The sequence below is a fragment of the Chiloscyllium plagiosum genome, unplaced genomic scaffold (genome assembly GCF_037043375.1).
Source record: "Chiloscyllium plagiosum isolate Xiang-an unplaced genomic scaffold, Cpla_swu_hap1 HiC_scaffold_12, whole genome shotgun sequence".
NCBI classification, from domain to species: Eukaryota; Metazoa; Chordata; class Chondrichthyes; order Orectolobiformes; family Hemiscylliidae; genus Chiloscyllium; species Chiloscyllium plagiosum.
In genome coordinates this window covers 42,131,564-42,156,305 of record NW_028270150.1, presented here as the reverse complement: position 1 = coordinate 42,156,305, position 24,742 = coordinate 42,131,564, and the positions used below count along the sequence as shown (strand labels likewise).

The 24,742-nt window shown below is 38.7% G+C and overlaps 1 protein-coding gene across 1 annotated transcript in view; it reads left to right on the top strand.

Moving 5' to 3' along the window:
* The window catches only part of LOC122555509 (suppressor of tumorigenicity 14 protein homolog), an 83,936-nt gene that overhangs the window by 29,861 nt on the left and 29,333 nt on the right, over positions 1 to 24,742 (top strand). The window contains exons 6-12 of the mRNA XM_087992712.1: positions 13 to 51; positions 9,462 to 9,681; positions 12,305 to 12,447; positions 15,402 to 15,499; positions 16,082 to 16,194; positions 19,362 to 19,495; positions 22,987 to 23,091. Coding sequence (XP_087848838.1) covers positions 13 to 51; positions 9,462 to 9,681; positions 12,305 to 12,447; positions 15,402 to 15,499; positions 16,082 to 16,194; positions 19,362 to 19,495; positions 22,987 to 23,091 — 852 coding nt within the window. The remainder of the gene's footprint in view (positions 1 to 12; positions 52 to 9,461; positions 9,682 to 12,304; positions 12,448 to 15,401; positions 15,500 to 16,081; positions 16,195 to 19,361; positions 19,496 to 22,986; positions 23,092 to 24,742) is intronic.

Genomic DNA, 24,742 nt, shown 5'->3' with positions numbered 1-24,742 from the left:
TACTTTTTGCAGCTTCAGGATCTGAAGAATATGACTTGACAGTAAAGTCAGGTAAGGATGTTTTAAATCTACTGTTACTTTAGGTGTATATATTCCATTGACAGACATAAATATTCGTTCATATACCTGGATGATCCCATTGTTATTACATAAAGGCTGATTTGAATTTTGTGAAAATTGCAGATGATGGTCTGGGATCATTGATGGGCTACTCATATATTTGCAGTGGTCACAAGCAACTGGTCAGAGTTGGATCAGGACAAGGAAGGATAAGATTTTGAGTGGCTGTTGCACAACCTTAGAACATTGATGAATATATCTCTTAAAAAGAAATGTTCATTTCACTTGGAGCACTTAGTTGTTGGTGCAAACATTAATGCACTGAAGCATAGAATGTTAAAGACAAGAGCTTCGAGGGTCAATGACAATGTTGGAAATCCTAGTAGAGCAAGTGAAGTCTCCTTCTCCTCACATTGTACTGGAATCCCTGCACAGACTTGAAAACAAACCCAAATGAGAAAAAGCTTAAGTGCTAAATGCTGGATCTATCATCCTACAGACAAGAATTCATTGCTGTCGGAATTCAACAACATTTCAAGGACACCAAGGATTAGAATTTATCTTGGTAATTCAAACTCTCTGTGTTAGTCCTTACCTCACTTTTCTTCCCCACTGCTGTACTTCAAACTTTCCATTCTTCCGTTTTACTTCTTCTTCAATCACAGCAAGTCACTGCTCTATTTTACATTGTTGCTGCATACACCTGCAGCTGATGCTTCAAAACCACATGCACACAGTAAACTGTACACTTGGTCACATCTGCAAGGCCCTTTATTCTTCTGCCAACCACTTCCATATTCTTTATTGGTGGGACTTTTTGCACATGAAAAACTCCCTAGCCTTCTCTGAACTTATTACTTTGCCTTCTTAGCTCTCTTGGTGGACATGCTGAGCAACATATGATTCATGTTCAAACTCTTGCACCTTTGTTTTTGCAGGACAAATGGGCTCACAATGCAAAGGGAGATACTCAGACTGCATCGCATACCTAAAGCAGGAATCCCCACGTTTATTAAATGAAAAAGCTCAGGAGTCATGGCAATGGCAAAGCTAGAGGAACATTCATCAGGGTTTTCCGTTTTTTTATTTTACTATTTCTGTTTCCTTTGAAAACATACATTCAAGCATTCTCGTACAGTTCATGATCTCTTTCCCTGACATATGCACCCTATTTCTTCATGTTTTGGTAGATTTGTCGCATCATTTATATTCAAAGAGAAGGCTGGAAGGGGAATAGCCTGCCAGAAGAAGTACCATCACTTGCTCCATTCTTCACAATCAACAGACTATTGACATGGATAGTGAGCTATTGGGGAGGTACAAGGTGATTCATAAAGCCAAGTGACTGCAATGCACTGACCAGAGGAAAGGAAATTCTGCTGAGGTGTAGAATACAGAGATAGCGATTTCAGAAGTCCAGGCTACAAAAAGGAACTTCTTGATATCAGTGACAATTATTGGAGTCATTGGGCAGATTGCTGCAGCAGCACCCAGGCAATGTGTTTGAGAGGATGAAGGTGTACAGTTTCCTATACACACATGCACATGGACATACATATACACAGACACCCACACACACCCTTACAGACACACACACTCCCACATGCACCCCCTCACAGACCTAAGACATCTACACTCACTACACACACACACATATACTTTCTTACACTCACAACCTCCAACCCAGACAGACACACACACACACAGATAAAGACCCACATGCACACATATATTTTGTGGGGTAAATTTGTACTTGCAGGGTTACATTGTACTTTCCTCAAAAACTGCATGCATTCATGTAGAACTCTGAGCTCAAAAACTGCATGAATTCATGTAGAACTCCATTATCTCACTTTTTAGATTAGAATCAATCTAAACATCATGGCATAGACAGAGAACACAGGGGGATAACACCTTCAACATATTGTCTTGCTATCACCATTGTTAACAGCTAACCTGAGAATGCAACTTTTTTAAAAAGCTTTTGTGATTTATACATGAAAGAAGTGAAACTATCATGGTAATCAAACAGATGAAAGATTTAACAGACAATCAATTTTTCAATGTATAATTTCAGTTACATCACACTGTAAATTTTTGCTATAAATTCTGTGTGTTAGGATTGAGCCAAAGTTCAATGGTGCAATACCTTAGCAGGAATGACAATTGAGGAACAATGCCGGATATTCCTGTGTATAATGCAGAAGATGCAGGACCAGTTCATTCCAAAAAGGAAGAAAGATCCTAGGAGGAGGCATGGGTGGCCGTGGCTGACGAGGGAAGTTAAGAAACATATAAAGTTAAAAGAGAAAAAGTATAACATAGCAAAGATAAGTTGGAAAATGGGGGATTCAGAAGCATTTAAAGAACAACAGAGGATTACTAAGAAGGAAATACGCAGAGAAAAAATGAGGTACAAAGGTAAACTGGCCAAAAATATAAAGGAGGATTGTAAAGGTTTTTATAGGTATGTGAAAGGCAAAAAAATGGTTAAGACTAAAATTGGCCTCTTGAAGACAGAAACAGGGGAATATATTATGGGGAACAAAGAAATGGCAGAAGAGTTGAATTGGTACTTCAGCTCTGTGTTCACTGGGGAAGACACAAGCAATCTCCCTGAGGTAACAGTGGCTGAAGGACCTGAACTTAAGGGAATTTTATATTTGCCAGGAATTGGTGTTGGAGAGACTGTTAGGTCTGAAGGTTGATAAGTCCCCGGGGCCTGATGGTCTACGTCCCAGGGTACTGAAGGAGGTGGCTCGAGAAATCGTGAATGCGTTGGTGATTATTTTCCAGAGTTCAATAGATTCAGGATCAGTTCCTGCGGATTGGAGGGTGGCTAATGTTGTACCACTTGTTAAGAAAGGTGGGAGAGAGAAAGCAGGAAATTATAGACCAGTTAGTCTGACCTCAGTGGTGGGAAAGATGCTGGAGTCTATTATAAAGGATGAAATTACGACACATCTGGATAGTAGTAACAGGATAGGTCAGAGTCAGCATGGATTTATGAAAGGGAAATCATGCTTGACTAATCTTCTGGAATTTTTTGAGGATGTAACACTGAAGATGGACGAGGGAGATCCAGTAGATGTAATGTACCTGGACTTTCAGAAAGCTTTTGATAAAGTCCCACATAGGAGGTTAGTGAGCAAAATTAGGGCGCATGGTATTGGGGGCAAAGTACTAACTTGGATTGAAAGTTGGTTGGCTGATAGGAAACAATGAGTAGTGATAAACGGCTCCATTTCAGAATGGCAGGCAGTGACCAGTGGGGTACCGCAGGGATCAGTGCTGGGACTGCAGCTTTTTACAATACATGTTAATGATATAGAAGATGGTATTAGTAATAACATTAGCACATTTGCTGATGATACTAAGCTGGGTGGCAGGGTGAAATGTGAGGAGGATGTTAGGAGATCACAGGGTGACCTGGACAGGTTAGGTGAGTGGTCAGATGCATGGCAGATGCAGTTTAATGTGGATAAATGTATGGTTATCCACTTTGGTGGCAAGAACATGAAGGCAGATTACTACCTAAATGGAAACAATTTAGGTAAAGGGGCAGTACAAAGAGATCTGGGTGTTCTTGTACACCAGTCAATGAAGGTAAGCATGCAGGTACAGCAGGTAGTGAAGAAGGCTATTAGCATGCTGGCCTTCATAACAAGAGGGATTAAGTATAGAAGCAAAGAGGTTCTTCTGCAGCTGTACAGGGCCCTGGTGAGACCACACCTGGAGTACTGTGTGCAGTTCTGGTCTCCAAAATTGAGGAAAGACATTCTGGCTATTGAGGGAGTGCAGCATAGATTCACGAGGTCAATTCCTGGAATGGCAGGATTACCTTACGCTGAAAGACTTGAGCGATTGGGCTTGTATACCCTTGAGTTTAGAAGACTGAGAGGGGATCTGATTGTGACATATAAGATTATTTAAGGATTGGACACTCTGGAGGCAGGAAACATGTTTCCACTGATGGGTGAGTGCCGAACCAGAGGACACAGCTTAAAAATACGGAGTAGACAATTTAGGACAGAGATGAGGAGAAACTTCTTCACCCAGAGAGTGGTTGCTGTGTGGTTGCTCTGCCCCAGAGGGCAGTGGAGGCCCAGTCTCTGGATTCATTTAAGAAAGAGTTGGATAGAGCTCTCAATGATAGTGAAATCAAAGGTTATGGAGATAAGGCAGGAACAGGATACTAATTAAGAATGATCAGCCATGATCATATTGAATAGTGGTGCAGGCTTGAAGGGCAGAATGGCCTACTCCTGCACCTATTGTCTATTGTCTATTGAGCCCTCCACTATCATCTGATGAAGGAGCGATGTTCCGAAAGCTAGTGCTTCCAATTAAACCTGCTAGACTATAACCTGGTGTTGTGTGATTTTTAACTTTGTACACCCCAGTCCAACACCGGCATCTCCAAATCATGACTACAGCTTCAAGTTGTGCATCATGTTGGCCAGTAACATTAGCACTTTGAAGTTTACCATGGAGCCCTAACACCAGCACCTTGTTATACTGTGTTTGGGTCTAATTCTGTTTGCTCTGTCAAGTTAATGCTGATGGAGTTTATTGAAACCTTTTGCAAACACTCCTTTTTGTACATTTTGCTGTATACACAAATCTTTTCACACAGTTCGAACTTCTGTTCACTTCCATTATCATCATCATTATTACGCATGTTTCTAATGTTAATCACATTACATTGTCTTCAACAGCTCATCATTGGAGTTTTTAACAGCCCATCATCGGAGTTTTAGGATATACAAGTCTTAACAAATAAAAAACAAAGAAGTTTTATTCCCATTTTAAGCTATTTTTTTCCTTTTGCTTCTTTAGTTTTCTCTTTCCAATATGCAATGTCCTTTTATTGTCACATATACTCCATTGTAGGAGAACAGTGAAAAGCTTTCACAATGTCTGCCCTCTTTTGGCAACCTCTTAGGTACAAATACCTAGGTTCAATTCTTGGATACAGGAGAAGACTAAAAGTAGTAGCATTTCTTATAGAGCTGAAAAACAAGTTAAAAATAGGACAACATTAAAGGGTTGATATTGCAGCAAGGTAGGAAATTTCAAATAGACATTACAGTATAGCAGCTCAGCACAAGGCCTCTACATGTGGTCTGACCACCCATTTTGAGAGTAAACTTTTCTCTAAATTTGTGCCACTCTTGAATCAGTCACGGGAAGGTTCCCTAGGGTGATCCTGGGGGGGTACTGATTGACTTGTTAGTCTCCCTACGGACTTATGACTGGTCTCCTCTTGGTATCGGTGCAGGCAAACATCAGACATTTTGGATGTAGAATTATTGCTGTCAACACATATAATCCTATTGCAAACTAAAGCACAGTGGAGCACCACCACATTGTCACTGCAATAGCCTTTTTTATCATAGTTATAAAGAAGCGTAACACCTCATGTTGTAGCTGAAAACATTAAATGAGACATTCCCAATTTTGAAATATTCTAACCATTGATATTGTTATTCTCCCATTATTTTGCACATTCTCATCTTTAATATTTCCATCTTATCAGAGAAACTTGCAGTGCTTTATAGATTTTGTCTTTGTCTATTTAAGAACTTTGAATTGTCAACTCTAACTATGTCATTAGTCACACAACACCAGCTTATTGTCCAACAGGCTTACTTGAAATCATAAGCTTTCAGAGTGCTGCTCCTTCACCAAGTGGAGTTACCTGACAAAGGAGCAGTACTCCAAAAGCTTGTGATTTCAAATAAACTTGTTGGACAATAACCTGGTTTTATGTGACTTCCGACTTTGTCCACCCCAGTCCAACACCAGCACTTGCACATCATAACTTAAACAATGCAATATTTTTCAACTAATGTAACGTAATCCTTCATTAGCTCTGACATAGACAACACCATAATATGGCCATTGACACTTTTATTGAAAACATAATGTGTATCTTTAAAATATATCTCTAATCTGCTTGATAACAATGAATAATATTGCACTACATCAAACCACAATGGATAACTGTCATTAATTATCTCCAAAACTCCATTCCTTTGGTTTGCTACATTAATTAGTTAATGCTGTTGATTGGGGCTGACTGTTCACAAACTGGTCGCCGCATTAACTACTTAACAGAGACTGCACTTCACAAAGTAAAAACTATGAGGCACTATGTGACAGCTCTGAGATAAAGTAATGCCAGTCCTTTTCTTTGAGATAGTAAGTTGGTGTAATCATGCTGTGAATTTGAGTGCACAAAATAGGAAATTTCAACCAAACTGCAACATAAAAACTGAAGTTTTTATTTAATATTTATTATTAATAATATTTAATTATTAATAATATCTTATTGGTGTGCTGTTTATTTAATTTTGATAATTGATGAAGTTTTCCATCTTCTGAATCATTGGAGATTGTACAATGTACAATTGAAGGTCCATGTCAAAACCTTATGGAAGTCCTGAAGTGCGGACTTAAGTAAGAAGTTTATACTTCTGATGGGAAATGGCTGTGCTCCCCACAAATGGTACCAGCTGAGTTTGAGTTGGACACATCAGTGTAAATTCAGGGTATATACCTGGGCAGTTTACAAAGCGATTGATAGATTAAAATCCTGTCTAACAGATGAGTAACTCCATGTTCCCTCCTGAATGCCCTGACTACCTGCTGACCATCTCTCCCCCAACCCAAATTGACTTGACTACAACCCATCCCCGGTCCTCCTAATTGACCATCTGACTACCTACCAGCTTGATGTGACTAACCCCTTGACCTGTCTAATCCACTGTTCCCACCTAAGCAATCTTGTCTTGACTACCCACTCACCCACAAATCTATCTCACCCATCACTTCACCCTACCGAACTACCCACTCATCCTACTTCTCACCTACTTATCCCCATCTACTCATTCACCCACACACCCAATTACCTGTTCATTCACTGACCAATCACACACACATTCACTTACAATCATATTCAGGGCCTTTGAATTTAGCAAATGTCAGCAATGTCATTAAAAGGGGTGTGTCTTGTCTTCTCCTGAATTGACTCACTTCTGATAGTGTTTCCTGAGGGATGCTACACTGCACCTTTCTTTAACAGGCAGAATCAGAACAGTCTGGAAGAAACATGCAGCACCAATGAGCTAACAGGAAAATCTGTGTGTGGTGTATTAATTTGCATGTGATTGCTGCTGCTTTGAAGGTCTGAACAAATATAACATTTAATTAGTAAGGACGAATAGCTGAGACTCACCACTCACTATTTGCCAATTCACCTTCCTCTTTGAGCTATGTCAGCATGTAAATCATGTATTTTCGAAGATGTAACCCTGATTGTGCACCAGAGATTCTCAATGAGCTGCCACTGGTTGAGAAAGTATGAAGAACATTTCCTATTGCTTTCTAAATGACAAATAGACTTATCATCTCTCTTTTGTTCTTCTGTGTGTTAGAGTCCCCCGAGAGCCATGGAGCTGATATTATCTCCGCCCTCCATCAATATGTCACTCTATGCAGTTAAAAGGTCATTGATGGCATTTACAGATCTGAACAAATCAAAATCATGAAAAACCTCACAATTTTTAAAACGTTACTTTAAAAGCTTTCTCCCATGGTGATCCCATTTCGTGGCTTCAACATTGTTATAACTCCAATATGAGAATAGTGAGCCCAGTGTTCACAGGAAAGACCCATGAGAGCAGAGGGTGCAGAAGAATGAACCTGTGAGAGCAGGGCTGGGCCGGGCTGGGCTGGGATGGACTGGGACGGGCTGGGACAGACAGACGGGCCGGGCAGGGCTGGGCTGGTACGGACTGGGATGGGCTGTGCTGGGCTGGGCTGGGCTGGGCCTGGGGTGGGGGCTGGGCAGGGCCAGGCTGGGTTGGACTAGGATAAGGTACTAAGCTACAAAGCAGCTGTTGTCGTCTCTGAGCTTGCATCTGAAGATTTTCAGCTTGCAACTCCACTTGGGCTCTTAAACAGACCTCTCCACTTTGAGAAGTCCTATTTTAGGAAATTAGTCAGCCTTAATTAATTTTCCATGATTATGATATGGATCTCACGTGTTATATTATCATAACCGCAGTGAGAGACTGGTAAATTCTTTTTAGATTTTAAACCATACTCCCTCTGCTTATTGATGTAGGTGCTTAAGTTGTTTTTAAGCTAGTGGAAATAATTTATTGTGTAGCAATATGCTTAGCATGCAGTCAGTGCAAGTACAGTACAAAGCACTCAGGTCTCAAACAGGGTTAGAGAGTTTTTCAAAATTCTGGAATTTCCTTCGGGCATCTTCACATAGGCTGACTTTCCCTTTGCAGAAAATTGACAGTACGTTCATTTGCCAGTAGTTGCCTGAATGTTCTTCTGGAATTCAGTGACCAATGGAGAGAACCATTGAGGAAATGTCCAGTTATCATTTCCTGCAGAAAGTGATCATTTGGGTCAATCTATACTTTTAAAAGGGACTAGTTCAATATTCATTAAGAACTAGAATTAAAGCTTACAAATGCTGCTTAATAGGAGTATTGAGTGATTCATTTCAAAATGGGAAGTTGTGGAAAATGTTATTGTTCCATGAAGGAGATCACTGGGTTTATAGGAGAAAGATCAGTCTTTTATGCTCAGGTATTTGGATTTCCCCTGGTTCTTATGACTTTTTTTGAATTAATAAAATCTTATTATTTTCAATGTCATATAATTCAAAACATTGATTTTATGGGCTGTAGGAGTTTTTATTTCAGGTTGTCTTTCAGCTTGTGGATTTCTGCATGAAAATCATAACCTTTTAGAAAGCCAGTATTTGCAGCCTACAAGTGAGATTGGGGTTGGGATGTGGGGGGGGAGGGGGGTGGGTGGTTGGGATTGGTTGATTTGTGCTGAGCAGATTGAAATAAATCCAAGAAAATCTTAAACCTGATAGTGGGTAGGAGTGTATGGTTCACCAGCTTCCCAGGATAGTGCACCTCTGAAGGGTTCATGCAAGTGAACAAACCAGCATTTGTAAATTGCCAAATGTATCAGTCCCTGATGAAGAAGTTAGTGATTTCAGACAGGATTTAAAAGGAAACATGCAGCACCATGAATGTGAAAAATGTAGAAATCTATTACCAGGCTATTTATTAATTTATTCGTAAGTTATAACACTTAGCCATTTTTGTTTATAGCTGCAAGGCAGTATGGCTTCTTAGATGTTGAACAGTTTTAAATGATAAGGAAATTTGACCTCGGTGACTAAAATTCTTGCTTTACTTGGCCCTTTGCTTATAGTATGTGTATCTCCTTCAATCTTTTTGTTTTAAATAGGGTATTGCACCTTTTGCCATTTTAAATTATCCTTACAATTTGATCACGTTATAAACTAATGTAGTTATGTTTTGTGTTGCTCTGTAAGATTTACTTCTCTCATTTTGCAGCGATTTCTTTTGATCTATATGCAAAACCAGGCAACAATCGGACACTGACATTGACACTCCCAAAGAGATCCTATTACCAGTGGCGGCTCCGAGTTCCATCAGGCCATATTGTACACTTAGTGATCCTGACCCTACATGGGGCAATTCCAGGAAACTGTGCAATCCATAAACTATCAGCCTATGATTTCCTACTTCCTGTACAGAACAAAATAATAACACGGTAAGGCAGTAGGCATTTGGTGTTAATTACTTCAATACAGTGAAACCATATGTTCATGCCACAATGGTGATAAATTATCTCCTAGCTTCAACGTTTGTTTCCTGAAAGGAGTAAATGTGGCATTTTACCTTTGTTTGTCTGACTTCTGGTGTTTAATGAAAAATAAGTGTAGTAGTGCGACAAACAATCAGTTTAAACTGGAAGCTAAACTGAGACCACAACCTAAATAAAGCTTTCAGTTGGCTTGTCATGCAACAGTCCCAAGTCTAACTGTATCATTCATGGTTATAGTTTGTGAATCATGTTTCTGTATTTGCACCAGGAATCCTAAGCAAAACACTAACACAAATGTTGATGATGTTGTCAGGGGTTCTTGTGACGAGTGAGCCACTGTAAGTGCTAATCAATGGAAACATCAATTGCATGGGTTTTATGGTAGCTGATCTGGAGAACCTCTGAGAAAAATCCTGAGCAAAATTGCTTTCGTAGTTCATGTTTGGATCATGTGGGTTTTTATGTGAAGTGGTCTGTTTGTGGAAACACATGCATAAATGTACTGAAATTTAAACATTTTCAGTTCATTATAACCACATGGTCCAAAGTACAGAGAACTGTTATGAAACTATGAAAATTTGAAGACTGTTCATAAACTTCAGGTATCATTGAGAAGGGTCTGAAATGTTTGATTAAGAGTGTCTATTTCCAGCCAAGATTAAAAGAAAATGTTGACCGTTCACACATTTCCAGCAGTATTGGGGCAGGAGCCTTCATAACAGAAACAGTCCAACAAACCATACAGGCAGTCATGGAATAGATTGGTTAAAATAAAAAGTACCTCTTTTAGAGTAATGGCTGTTGTATTCCATGTTTAAAGGTCCCCAAAGCCGCTGTGATAGCTACTGAGAGAAGGTAATTATGTAAGATAAGTGAGGAAGCAGGATTCCAGATGGGGTGGGAAGGGGAAGAAGCTAAGTGTGTGAGGGAAAGGTATACCAAGTGGATGTGGGTGTACATGGTAATGATACTGGGATAGTAATTCAGAAACCCTAAGCTAAAGTCTGAGGCCATGGGCCCAAATCTCAACATAGTAGAGAGTGAAATTCCGTTTCAACATAAACCTGGAATAAAAATGAACCCTAATGGTAACAATGTAGCCACCATTGACTGTTGTTTTTTTTAAAAAGAAATCTGATTTACTAATATACTTTCAAGAATGAAATCTGCCATCCTTAGCTGATATGGCCTCCGTATGTTTCTGGGTAGTTAGGGATAGTAATAATTGTTGGCCTAGCCAGCATTGCTAACGAGTCATAGAGTCATAGAGGTGTACAGCACAGAAACAGACCCTTTGGTCCAACTCACATGCTGATCAGATATCCCAACCTAATCTGACCCCACTTGCTAGCAGCTGGCCCATATCCCTCCAAACACTTCCTATTCATATACTCATCAAGATGCCTTTTAAATGTCACCATTGTACTAGCCCCACCACTTCCTCTGGCAGCTCATTCCATACATGTACCATTCTCTGCATCAAAAAGTTGCCCCTTAGGTCCCTTTTATATCTTTCCCCTCTTACCATAAACCTATGCTTTCTAGTTTTGGACTCCCCCACCCCAGGAAAAAGGCTTTGTCTATTTATCCTATCCATGCCCCTCATGGATATTATAAACTTCTCTAAGGTCACCCCTCAGCCTCCGATACTCCAGGGAAAACAGCCCCAGCCTATTCCACCTCTCCCCATAGCTCAAATCCTCCAACCCTGGCAACATCCTTGTAAATCTTTTCTGAACCTTTTCAAGTTTCACAACATCCTTCCGATATGAAGGAGACCAAAACTGTACGCAATATTCATGAACAAATCTTTTGAGAAGGTAGGATGGATTAGAGGTGTGCTCATGTTTCTGGGAATGAAGGGAGTTGATGGGTGTTTGAGGATGGGGCTCAGTTAAGTCATTGTGATGTACAGATGTAACATCAGTCAGATGGCTGTGGGGGAAGGATTAGGGGTTTGGACTGGAGCCAGTGTGAGTGACTGAGCATCCAGAGGTGAGTTGGAGAGGTCGGGATCAGCTTCATATTTAACCAAGACTTGGAACAAGAGATAATCCCTCTAATTAAAGTAATGAAGTCAGAAACTGCTAAAGTTTATGATTCTAACTCAGTGTTGGGGATGTTTTTCAAAGGGTTCCAAACACCAGATAATTTCTCATTGGAAGTTTAAACTTCCCGAGCAGTTACAATGTAGTCAGTGCATACCTCTGAGAGGCCTCAATGTGCATCTTTCAGTGTATACCCAGTCTCAAAAAATCCAAACACTGGAGGATCTGGGCCTGTATTCAACACCGTATGATCTGGTATATACATTTTTGCAAAATAACTGTGCTCCAAGTAAAGTAAAGTACTTTAGACAGTGTTATTGTTAAATGCTTATGGAAAATATAGTTTAGGTTCAATTTTTAGTTCTTCATCTTTCAGATTCTTGAAAGTGAATAATTCTTCAATGCAATTTTTCTAACAAAAATGCATAAATTAGAGAAACTTCTCCCAAATCACCACTCAAATAAGTCTAAATTTAGCAAATTCTTCATGTTGAATAAACAAAACACAATTTTTTTTTCAGTTGGTGTGGTTCGCCTGTAACTTGGAATCCTCCAGTTATCAGATTGACTTCATCAGGCAATGTGATGTTGGTGACATTTTCCTCAAATGTACCAAGAGTTGGTTCTGTATTTAAAGCATATTTTGAGGCTGTTCGAAAAAGAGGTAGTTTTCAATTTTTTATAATAATATTCACTTGATACATCAAAACTTGATTAATGCTGAAAAAAACAAGATACTGATCAAACATTTTGTTTGCAAATCATCAGGATAGATGCAAGAGTATCAAATTTCAAAAGGAACAACAATTTATATGCATCAGGATAGAATTCCAAAACCCAAATCTCATAGAGTATAAATTTTTGCTCCCTTTGCGATTTGGTATTTTTACATTTGTCTGATGAATGCAAGACTAAAGCCCTAATAACATGTCTCTTAGCAATAATAAAATATTATTCGAAAAGTATTTTGAGTGATATAATGAATATCAGGTCTTCTGATTTTATTCAAATTTAAACCTTAAATTGAACCAGTAGGTGGACAAAATAGACTTCTTTGTGCCCATTGCAGCTAAACATTGTTAATAATGTAGGAGGTTACAGAATCATACAGCACAGAAACAGACCCTTTGGTCCAACTCATTCACACTGCCCAGACACCCCAATCGGACCTAGTCCCATCTGCCAACATTTAGTCCATATCGCTCCCAACCCTTCCTATTCATATACCTAGGAGAAAGTGAGGACTGCAGATGCTGGAGATCAGAGTTGGACAGTGTGGTGCTGGAATAGCACAGCAGGTCAGGTAGCATCCGAGGAACAGAAGAGTCGATGTTTCAAGCATAAACCCTTCATCAGGAAGAGCATATGCCTTTTAAATGTTGTAATTGTACCTACCTCCACCACTTCATCTGGCAGCTTGATCCATACCCACTGCATGAAAATTTTACCCTTTTTAAATCTTTCCCCACTCATCTTAAACCTATGTCCTCTAATTTTGGACTCCCCCACCCTAGGAAAAAGACCTTTAATATTTACCCTATCAGTGCCCCTCATGATTTTTATAAACTTTTATAAAGTTTATATGAGGTCACCCCTCATTGTCCAACACTCCAGAGAAAAAAGCCCCAGCCTATTCAGCCTTGTCCTATAGCTCCAAACCTCCTGTCCCAGCCAAAGTGATTTAGTCTAATATTTATTTGCTTTCAAAATTCAACACTGGGCAAAAAGTCTAATTAGATTGAGAGGGGAGACTGGAGTGAATTTTCTCAATTTTACTTCCCTCTTATGTTGGTTGGATAGCTGGCTTGTGATGCAGACTGATGCCAATAGTGTGGGTTCAATTCCTGCACTGGCTGAGGTTACTACAAAGGTGTCTCCTTCTCAACGTCTGTTGCTATCTGAGATATGGTGACCCTCAGGTTAAACCACCACCAGTGGTCTCTCTTTAATGAAAGAGCAACACTGTCTCTGGTAAGACTATGGTGACTTTATATCATGCTGTTTAGCACCATTATTCAACCTCTCTGTTTTCTAGTTGTTAGCGTTTAGGATTTCTCTCTCTTGGATAAAAGGAATTAGTAATTATCAAACACAGTTGATAATTAGTTGACTTAAAATGCATTTACTTTTGACTGAAAATCAAAATAACTTTAATATACAATCTCTTTTCCTTATCTCTTTTTCTCTCTTGCTACTCCTCTGGCTGTTGTCTCCTTCTATATTTATCCCCTTCCTGATGTTTATTTACTTTCTGTATTTTATGGAATACAAAGCAAAATCTGACATTTTTCTTTATATGTAGAATACTAATGTTTTTCTCCAATGCTTTCTCACACAAATGCACTGAACCCATCATTGAAATTTTACGTGAATAATAAATTTTGTGACATCTTCAAAAACATCTGAACAAAATACTACTGAAAGGGAAGTTAGGGAAAGTTATCCCATTGATTAATTGTGGGAAATTAGAGACAATGCACACTCACAACCCAAATTTAGCTTGTAAAATTACAGTGGAAGGCAAAAATACCAAGGATCAGATTTTGGGAGCAGGTGAAACCTTTTAAAACCTCTGAAAGCGTTTGGTGCAGTGGTAGCATCCCTATCTTTCAGCCAAGAGGCATGGGTTCAAGTTCCATTGCACGAAAGGTGTGCATTAACATCTTTGAAAGGTTGATTTGCAGCTAGCCATATTGAAGGAGATGGTGGTGTAGTGGTAATGTTGTTCGACTTGTAATTCAATACCCTAACCTAAATGCTCAGGAAAGTTGGTTCAAAGCCCATTCTAATAGTTGGTAACATTTGAATTAGCTGCTCTTCTGGTGCAATGGTAATGTTCTCAGGAGGCCAGGATTTTTATCTCACCTGCTCCTGGGGTGTATAATATCATCTCTGAGCCAATTGATTATAAAGAAACTGGAGTGCGTCATATGTGATGCCTTTTATTTTGAAGAGCCTGCAGTAGTAACATACATTGGTGGTACTCTTCATGAGCTTTTAATAAAACACACAATTCACAAACTACCTTCACCACATCATTTCTATCAGTTGTGAACAGTGTTTATCAGCAATCTTCTCTGCATGCTAGGGGAACTTTATAGAACAGAAAATCCCTATCCTCCTACAGCAGAGCTGAATAGAATATGTATGATTTGGCAATGTTAAGATTGAAAAATAGTTTTTATTTCTAGCAGTACTGTGTTTTATATTAATTAAATGCTGCTTCTCATCACTTCTACAACATGATTTAATTGTCTTGAGGTCAGATGTGGCAAATCTGAAAATCAAATATACCTTCCACTTCCTCAGAATCTCAGTGAATAACAATAAAAAGGACAGAGCAGAATTGCAGAAAATTTAATATTTCCCTTCATAGTTCTAATATCAGCTCCTATTCTCAACTGTAGAAGAACTATAATTAAAATATACTTAACATGGAGAAATATTACTATTTTTCACATCTTTGTTTTGAGACACTTGTATGAGAGTATAATACAGACAAGAAAGTTTGTGATAAGCAGCCATGAGCTCTGTGATTTTAGTCTGCTCTGTTATTAGACTGTGATATTTCTAAATACTTTGAGATATAAAGAAACAATTGGTTCCTTCCCTCACAAGGTTGTGGTGGTAACCTAATATCCTGGAATGGCTCCTTGAGCTCACCCTACTACCCTCGTTACTATCCTCCCAAAATTGACTGCACCTGGACCATCACTGTGAGTAGCAATAAGATTGTATTAATTTAAATCTGTCTCTATCTCTGCAATTAGCTTTTTTTTAGTTGAGAAGAAATAGCCAAACTAACCTATTGCTTATCTGAGGAAGCAGATCTGATCAATAATGCTTTCAAAATAAGGGTGCACAGAACTGAAGTTCAAATTATTGCTTCATTGATAACTTCTGTGTATTTCTGTGTTAAATTTGTACATTTGAAACATATATTTTAGTGTAGCACTGACCAAGAAACATGTCCCTACTTCTGTAACTCTTAGCCCAAGAAAATTATTTATGTTTATATTGCATGTTTCATGATTTCTGGATGCCCAAAAGCACTTTTGAACCAATGAAATAGCTTTGAAATTTAGTCACTGATGTAATTTTAATTATCTTGGAACTTAGAAACTTGGAAAAACTGGTCGAAAAATTGTTTGTACTCTACTTAAAATAGTGACTACAATGGTTGGATATTTGAATGTATTTTCCAAATCATAATTCAGCATATAATTGGCAATTATATATAAAGTCAAACATATGAATGATTCATTGACTATAATAACTGTCATCTCATTCCTTAACAGACACCTGCAGTGGGGTATATTATAGCCCTTTCTGTTATTGTTTTGGAAATCCAAGCAGGATCCCAAAGTTCCAGTAATTGTGATAAGGACTGGTTAGAGATTGAGGGAATCAGGTAAGATGAGTAAATTGTAGAGCTGACCACTGTATTGAAGCGGGATGGTATGATCAAATTTGGAGTGGCTAAAAAGATTGAGGGTTTCAAGAGGATGAAAATAGAGAACAAATTTCCTCTGTTAGAGGAACCTAAAATTAGCAGGCACAGTTTTAGTATGAGATAGACCAGTCAGTAGTGAAATCAGAAAAGGACTCCTCCAAAAGACTTCGGTGCTATGATAATTTACAAAAGGAGAAAGGAGAAAAACTTGGACCTTTGGAGATGTAAGGAATAATGAGATGCTGATGTGGGCCTTGCTGGTGAAAATAAGATCTGGATTTTTGTAGGACAATGAAAGTTTTGACTTGGCATGGCAGAGCGAACTGACCATGCTATAGAGTTGGGAGTTACTTTGGATTTTTTATTTGTTACTGTAAAACTTTTAAAATATGCAATACTGTTGTACAGTTCTTTCTGTTGGTCCTTGGAAATTTTACCTCTTTATTACTTATTGGTCTCTGCAGCGGTCATAATGCTAGGAAGGGAAATTGAATAGGAAAAGGATGAAAAGGAGGACAAGCATTTGGCCAGATGCCTTAGTCGAGGAGAGATCCATGAGGTTCTTGTTAGAGGTTAAAGTGTAAGAGACGGGAGAAAGAGCTTTAAGAAAGCATTTGGTAGATCCCTGGGGTTCAACCTGCCATCTAAGCTCATCCCAGAGTAGTGGATAGCTTTGACACAGGAGAATGAGTTTCAGTGAAGCTTGAGCCAGTTCTGACAATGAATGAGAAAGCCAACTTTGTGCCAAACACGTTTACTTTTATGCCCCTTGGATTTGAATAAATGAGGATGAAGGCTATAGCAATGAGAAGAGCAAGAATGAGAAATAGGATTTCCTGAGGCCAGGCCATTTAACATAATGGTGGAAGACAGACTTTACAAATTAACAGGTTCCGGTGTAATGTGGCTCAGTGTTAACATTCATATCTCTCAGTCAAAGGTTTGTGGGTTCGAATCTCATTCCAGAGATGAGCATACAATTTAAGATGACAGTGTGTGCAGTATTGAGGGATGGATACACACTTGGAGGACTATTTATAAGGTGTGATGTTAAACCAAGGCCTCATCTACTCTCTCAGGTGAACATAAAAGATCCCAAGATACTATTCAAAGACAAGCAGAGAAATTCTTCCTGATGTTCAAGCCGATATTTTTTGTTCAACAAAGTTTAGAAAAAAGATTTATTTGGTCATTATTAGTATATTGTTTGCATAAAGTAGGTGCCTTACAGTACTGACAACAATAGTGACAATGCTTCAAATATATTTATTTCCTTGAAATCATGAAAAATACTATAAAAATGAAAGTCCATCCTTTCTCTTAGGCATGTCAGAGGAGAATTCTTTTGTCTTTTTGACACAAAAGTGAATTGAATAGGCAGCAGTGCCATCTCCTGGAGGCTATTGTGGTGAACACTGGTATTCCATGCAAGGAATTTTCATTAAAGTGTGGAGAGGACTCTCAACCGTTTGTCTCAACTGCAGCTCAAAGAACAGGCTGAAGGCTTATCATAATATTTAAAATGAGTTCAATTTATAACATCTCAAATTGCTTCCAAATTTTATTATATGAACATATCAAGACTTGTTTCCTAAATATTCAAATTAAATTAAACAGGATGATGGTCTTTAGTCCGGGTCAATATAACATTTGGATGTGCTGGTCATTTCATATAACCTCATCCCTACACACTATCTGTGATGGAGTTTTCTCATTATCTGAGAAACTTGTATTCATCGGTAGCAACACCCACAAGATTTACCTTTACGAAAATCACCCAATTCTCATTGCACAAAATGGAAGTAATGGAAATACTTTTCTACAATCGACATTGGCAAAAGTACTGACCGTTTTAGCTATACCAATTATTCTAGCTCAGTCATTTTCTATTTAAATAGCTGCTAGTCTTGAGAATAGTTCTTGCTTTATTGAAGTACAATGTTATTTTATAGTCAATTTCAGCTTTGAAAAGTAGTGTTCATTGATGAGGATAGAAACAGGGGTTGTTAGAAACACAGCCAGACATGCAGGACACATATCAGGAAAAATGGACAAAGATGATTTTTTTTGTTCCTCAAACATTAACAATATTACTGGGGTACAAAAGTTGGAAACAAGTCTGGAATTAATATCAAAGCCATTGTTGAAAGCAAGCCATGAGAATTTTACTCATTGGATCTAAAATGTCAACCATACACCAAATAATTGTGTTCATAACTCAATTTAATGCCGAGACAACTAGATATGTGGAGCACAATAATAGCAGGCAGGCCTAAAATACTTTCTTCAATTACAAAGTTAAAAATCACAGAACACCAGGTTATAGTCCAACCGGTTTACTTGGAAGCACTAGCTTTTGGAGCGCCGCTCCTTCATCAGGTGATTGTAGAGGGCACAATTGTAAGGCACAGAATTTATAGCAAAAGTTTACAGTGTGATGTAACTGAAATTATACATTGAATAATACCTTGATTGTCCGTTGAGTCTTTCATCTGTTCGAATACCGTGATAGTTTCACTTCTTTCATGTGTAAATCACAAAACATTGTTTTAAAAGTTGCATTCTCGGGTTAACTGGAACAATTGATGTTAGCTAGACAATATGTTGAAGGTGTTAGCCCCCTGTGTTCTCTGTCTGTGCCATGGTGTTTAGAATGATTCTAATCTAAGAAGTGAGATAACAGAGTTTTGCATGAAATCATGCATTTTTTGAACAAAGTACAATGTAACTCTGCAAGTACAAATTCACCCCACAAACGTATATGTATATATGTGTGTGTGTTTGTGTGTGTGTGTGTCTGGGTTGGGGGGTTGTGAGTGGGAGAGAGTGTATTTATGTGTGTGTATGTGAGTGTAAAGTGTCTTAATTCTGTGAGGGGGTGCATGTGTGACGTTTGGAAGTGTGCGTGTGTGTCTGGGGTGGAGGGGTTGTGAGTATCTATGAGAGAGTGTATATATGTGCGCGTGAGTGTAGAGCGACCTAAGTCTCTGAGAGTATGCATGTGTGAGTGTGGGAGTGTGTGTGGCTGTAAGGGTGTGTAAGAGTGTCTGTGTATATGTTCAATTACTGCATTAATAAAATTATAGTTTAATGAAATACATTTGATCACACCTTTACTTTTGTAGGTACTGTAATCGAATAACTGAGGGTGGCTTCAGCAAGATTTATGGAAGATCTGTTAAAATTAAGTTTAAATCTGATCAATCAATCACCTACAAAGGATTTTATTTGGAGTACAAAGCCTTCAGCTATGAGGATCGTAAGGAAAATTGTTATTTTGGAGTTTTGATTCTCAGGAATGATTGTCTAATTTGCACCAAAAATGATATTTGGGATATTTTCATGCTATTTTTACCTTAGTTTCAGTATATCATTGTTTCTTGGTTGCAATACAGTGATGAAAGTTGTTTAGACTAGTTTCTGCTGCAAAGAACACATTCCACCCCCGCTTCCCCAAAAGTCCCTAATGTACTTAACCTTTCCAGCAAACTACATTTTATGCTAAACTAAATACATTTGCAAAGTTCTGTTTCTGTGCCCGTAGAAATACTATTGTGCATTTTTTTCAATATGAATATGGCAGCATAGTGTTAAAACAATGAATTAGTAATCCAGAGGTCTGCAGTAACAGTAACTGAAGCTAAGAGATCACATGTCACTTCAACAACTGAGAATTTAAATTCAATTCATTAAATAAATTTAGAATCAAAGGCTAGTATGAATAAAAAATTCTGAATACTTGGAAATGTGTGGTAAAACAGGACAAAGTCAGCATGGTTTAATTCAAGGGAAGGTCAAATCTGTTAGAGTTCTTTGAGGAAGTAACAAGCAGGTTAGACCAAGGAGAGCCAATGGGTGTTAAAAATCACACAACACCAGTTATAGTCCAACAGATTTAACTGGAAGCACTAGCTTTCGCTATAAATTCTGTGTCTTACAGTTGTGTACTCCACAACCACCTGATGAAGGAACGGCACTTCGAAAGCTAGTGCTTCCAATTAAACCTGTTGGACTATAACCTGGTGTCGTGTGATTTTTAACTTTGTTCACCTCAGTCCAATGCCGGCATCTCCAAATCATGATTCCAATGGATGTTAGCCACCTGGATTTCCAGAAGGCCTTCGACAAAATGCTGCACAGGAAGCTGCTGAGTAAGAGAAGGCCCTATGGTATTAGAGACAAGGCACTAGCATGGATAGAAGCTTGGCTGTCTGGCATGAAGCAGAGAGTAGGGATAAGACTGTCCTTCTCAGGATGGCAGCCGGTGACTAGCGGTGTTCTGGAAGGCTCAATTTTAGGACCACAACTTTTCATTTTTGTACATTAACGATCTAGATGAAGGAACTGAGGACATTCTTTGCAGATGATAGAAAGATAAGTTTGGAGGGACAGGTATGATTCAGGAGGTGAGGAGGCTGCAGAAGGATTTAGACAGGTTAGGAGAGGGGCAGATTGAAGTGGCAGAGTCAAGAGTGTGGTGCTGGAAAAGCACAGCTGGTCAGGCAGCACCACACTCTCAACTCTGATTCAGATGCTGCCTGACCTGCTGTGCTTTTCCAGCACCACACTCTCGACTCTGATCTCCAGCATCTGCAGTCCTCACTTTCTCCTAGATGGAAGTAGCAGATGAAATACAATGTGATAAAGTGTGAGGTCATGCACTTTGGTAGGAAGAATAGAGGCAGACTATTTTCTAAATGGGGAGAAAATTCAGAAGTCGGAAGTGCAAAGTGACTTGGGAGTCCTTGGGATTCTCACAAGGTAAACTTACAGGTTGAGTTGGTAGTGAGGAAGGCAAATGCAGTGATGGCATTTATTTTGAGAGGATTAGAATATAAAATCAGGGATATACTTCTAAGACTTTATAAAGGTCTGGTCAGACCACTTTTAGAGCATTGTGAGCAATTTTGGGTCCTGTACCTCAGGAAATTTGTACTGGCCCTGGAGCATGTCCAGAGGAAGTTAATGAGAATGATCTCAGGAATGAAAGGCCTAACCATGAGGAAAGTTTGAGGACTCTGGGTCTATACTCGATGGAGCTTAGAAAGATGAGAGGGCATCCAATTGAAATTTACAGAATGCTGAATGGTATGATCAAAGTGGACCATGGGAAGATATTTCTATTGGCAGGAGAGACTAGGATCCGAGGGCACAGCCTTAGAGAAAAGGGAAGACATTTTAGAATGGAGATAAGGAGAAACCTTTTCAGCCAGAGAGTGGTAAATCGATGGAATTCATTCCCACAGAAGGCTGTGGAGGCCAGGTCATTGAATATATTTAGGGCGGAGTTAGATAGGTTCTTGATTGTCAAGGGAATCAAGGGTTATGGAGAGAACACGGGAGAATGGGGTTGAGAAACTTATAATCCCTGATTGAATGATGGAACAGACTCAATTGGCTGAATGGCCTCATTTCTGCTCCTATGTCTTGTGGTTTTATGATCTAAAAAGCTAGCATCAGTAAAGATAACTATGAAATTATAGGCTTGTTGTAAACACCATGGTTTACTGAGATCATTTAGGGAAGGGAAGCTGCCATCCTTACATGATCTTGTCAATTGTAACTCCAGACCCTCAGTAATGTGGTTAGTTCTCAATTGCTCTGTGGAATCATTTGGTAAGCAAACCAAACTACAATGACAAACTATAAAAGGAGCAAAACTGGATGGACCACTTGATGTCAATTCAGGCACCCATGTCAAAGACATACTCGAATCATAGAATCCTTACAGTGCAGATAGAGGCCATTTGGCCCATTGACTCTGCATCAACCCTCCAAAGAACAACCCACCCACATTTCCCTACATTGACTTTGGCTAACCTGCATATCTCTGGACAATCCAGCTAACCTGCACATCTTTGGTCTGTGGTAGGAAACTGGAGTACCTAGAGGAAGTCCACGTATTCAAAGGGAGAATGTGCAAACGCCACACAGACTGTTGCCTGAGGCTGGATTCGAACCTGGGTTCCTGGCACTGTGAGGCAGCAATGCTAACCACTGTGCCCTCCTAAAAGACATTTTATGCCCATTAACTGTGCAAAGTCTCCACATCTACACCTTGGGGTGCATCAATGATGAGAGAGCTGTTACACAGACCAGTCCAGCAACTTCCATGTTACAGTAGCTCAGGGTTATTGCAGCAGTTCACATCGCTGTCGTGAAAGCTCAGACACTCACTATATTGAATATGGAAGCCAATGAAAGAGGCTTCCAGCACATAACACCCCTCATCAAGAAGAAGCGCACAGGTAGCAAGGTGCAGAATGTACTCAAGATGGGAGGTCTCAGTGTCTACCGCCATTGGTAGCACCACTGCTGACTGAGCTGGCCTAGTCCTGAAGGACATTGCTGCCAGATTAAGTCTGTGTTACACAATGAAATAGCCACTACAAAGAAATTGTTAATTACTGGTGTAAGTGACAATAGCAAAGTGATTATGGAGACAACATCCTGTCTTTATGCTATGAAAATCGTCTTAAGTAACTGTCAGTTATCTCAAGGTGTTCATGTCAATGTTACAGAATGTTTACATTGGCCCTTGTGATTAATAAAGCCAACTTTTACTGTCAAGGTAAGTTTTCTATATGAATAAAGTTATATTTTGAATACTCATACAGTATAACACAAAATTAAGGAAACAAATATAATGTTAGATCATTAAACTATGTTTAAATTTGTCGCCTACAAAAGTCATCGCACAGACGTCAATACATTTTATAACCATAATTTCTAACGTTGTTATTTAACCAGCTTGCCCAAACCAATTTAAGTGCAAGGATGGATCATGTATTTCTTTAAAGAACCATTGTGATGGATGGAGGGACTGTCTGGATGGCAGTGATGAAACTAAGTGCAGTAAGTTTTCACATTTATTTTTCATATGAACAGTCCTTTTATTTTTTTCCAGCTAAATTGTAAAATACACATTATTTAAGTGTATAATTGCAAACTTAATTCAAAAATAATGTGAAGTGCAAACAATGTAGAAAACTGAATAATGTCACAACCGAGATGCAGAGTAGTCATTAACTGCGAGTTTGTATAACTCATTGAGGCTCTTTTTAAAAAATTCTTGAGTGTCCCAAGTTAAAAAATAACCAGCAGCAAAGTTTTAATCTTAAACAAAATTATTACATTAAGTATTAAGTAACAAAAGTTACACAGTTACAGCTAAAAATACAGATACAACAATTAAAAGTAGGTACAGATGAAAGATACTTATAAAGATGAAAGTAAGACCAGTCTGTTATTGTTGCAAGTGTGTTATGTGCTTGAAGGTTTCCTTCCCAAAGTGAAAGTGTTGAAAAATTGAGGTCAGAAATTCTGCAATTGTTATGGCCACTATAGTTGAATAGTTGTGGGTTTCTTCCACAGATGGGCTGAACAGAAAAGGGACAAAATGAAGGCTCCTTTGTTTTGGTTTTATAATGCTGTAGGTTGTTGAACTTGGGAACCTTGTTAAATACAACAGTTCTTTAGCTGGGTTGCTTACTCTCTCTGTCGAAAACCCTCCTTTCTCTGATGGTGTCTCTGAATTATTCCTTCAGTTCTGACAAAATTATTTCCCGTAGATTGTCCTGTGCAGAACAAAACTTAACATGCCTGCCATATTAACTTTCATGAATCATTGGTCCACAGGGCAAAGTCAATAATGCTGAAATTTACGTGGTGCCCTTCTAGTTTCCTGTTTTCTCAGAAACTTTGAATTCTCACATCTTTATATCTTCCTTCCCCCTCCATGCCAGTTTTGTAGTTGGAAAACTTTCACTATGTTTGCTATACTGCACATAAATGTTTCAGGTTTTAGAATGATCAGATATGCATGTTGCTCTGTTATGTGGTTCCTGCTTTTGTAATATATTCATGCAGAGTGGTTTGAATTTTTCCATTTACAAAAGATTGCCTCAATTCCAAAGTATCATACTCATCATTTAAACTTGGATTTATTGTACACAATGTAAATTTACTAGGGTGGGAAATTACATATGCCGGTTGTATTTAAAGTTCTGTCAGATGCTTCAACATCGACCTGAAACTTTTAAAGTTCTTTCTTTGCAGATGCTGCCTGATATAATGAGTATTCCCAGTATTTTCAATTTTCACTTACAATTGGTTTTAGATTGTTGCTATTTAGGTTGAAATAAAGTAAGCACTACATATTAAGTGTTTAATTTCCAGAAGAATCTTCAGCTAACTGGCTTTATCTCCAGATGGAAAAAAGATGTAGATTGTTTGTGTTGTCCCAAGGGTTAATCAAATTCAACATTTGTTCACATTATGATTTATGCTGAAGTAACACTTCAGTCTGTCAGCTTTTTGGCTGATAATCAACTTACAGGAGCCACCATGTAAGATGCTGTGTTCATTAAAGATCAGATTAGTATTCTTTGTCAAATATGTAATACTATATCAACATAACCATGAGGAGATAAAGTATGAAATTTGTGAGATGCTACCAGTCATGAGAGGTTTCATAAAATTTAGCTAGATGGTACACTTTTTCCAA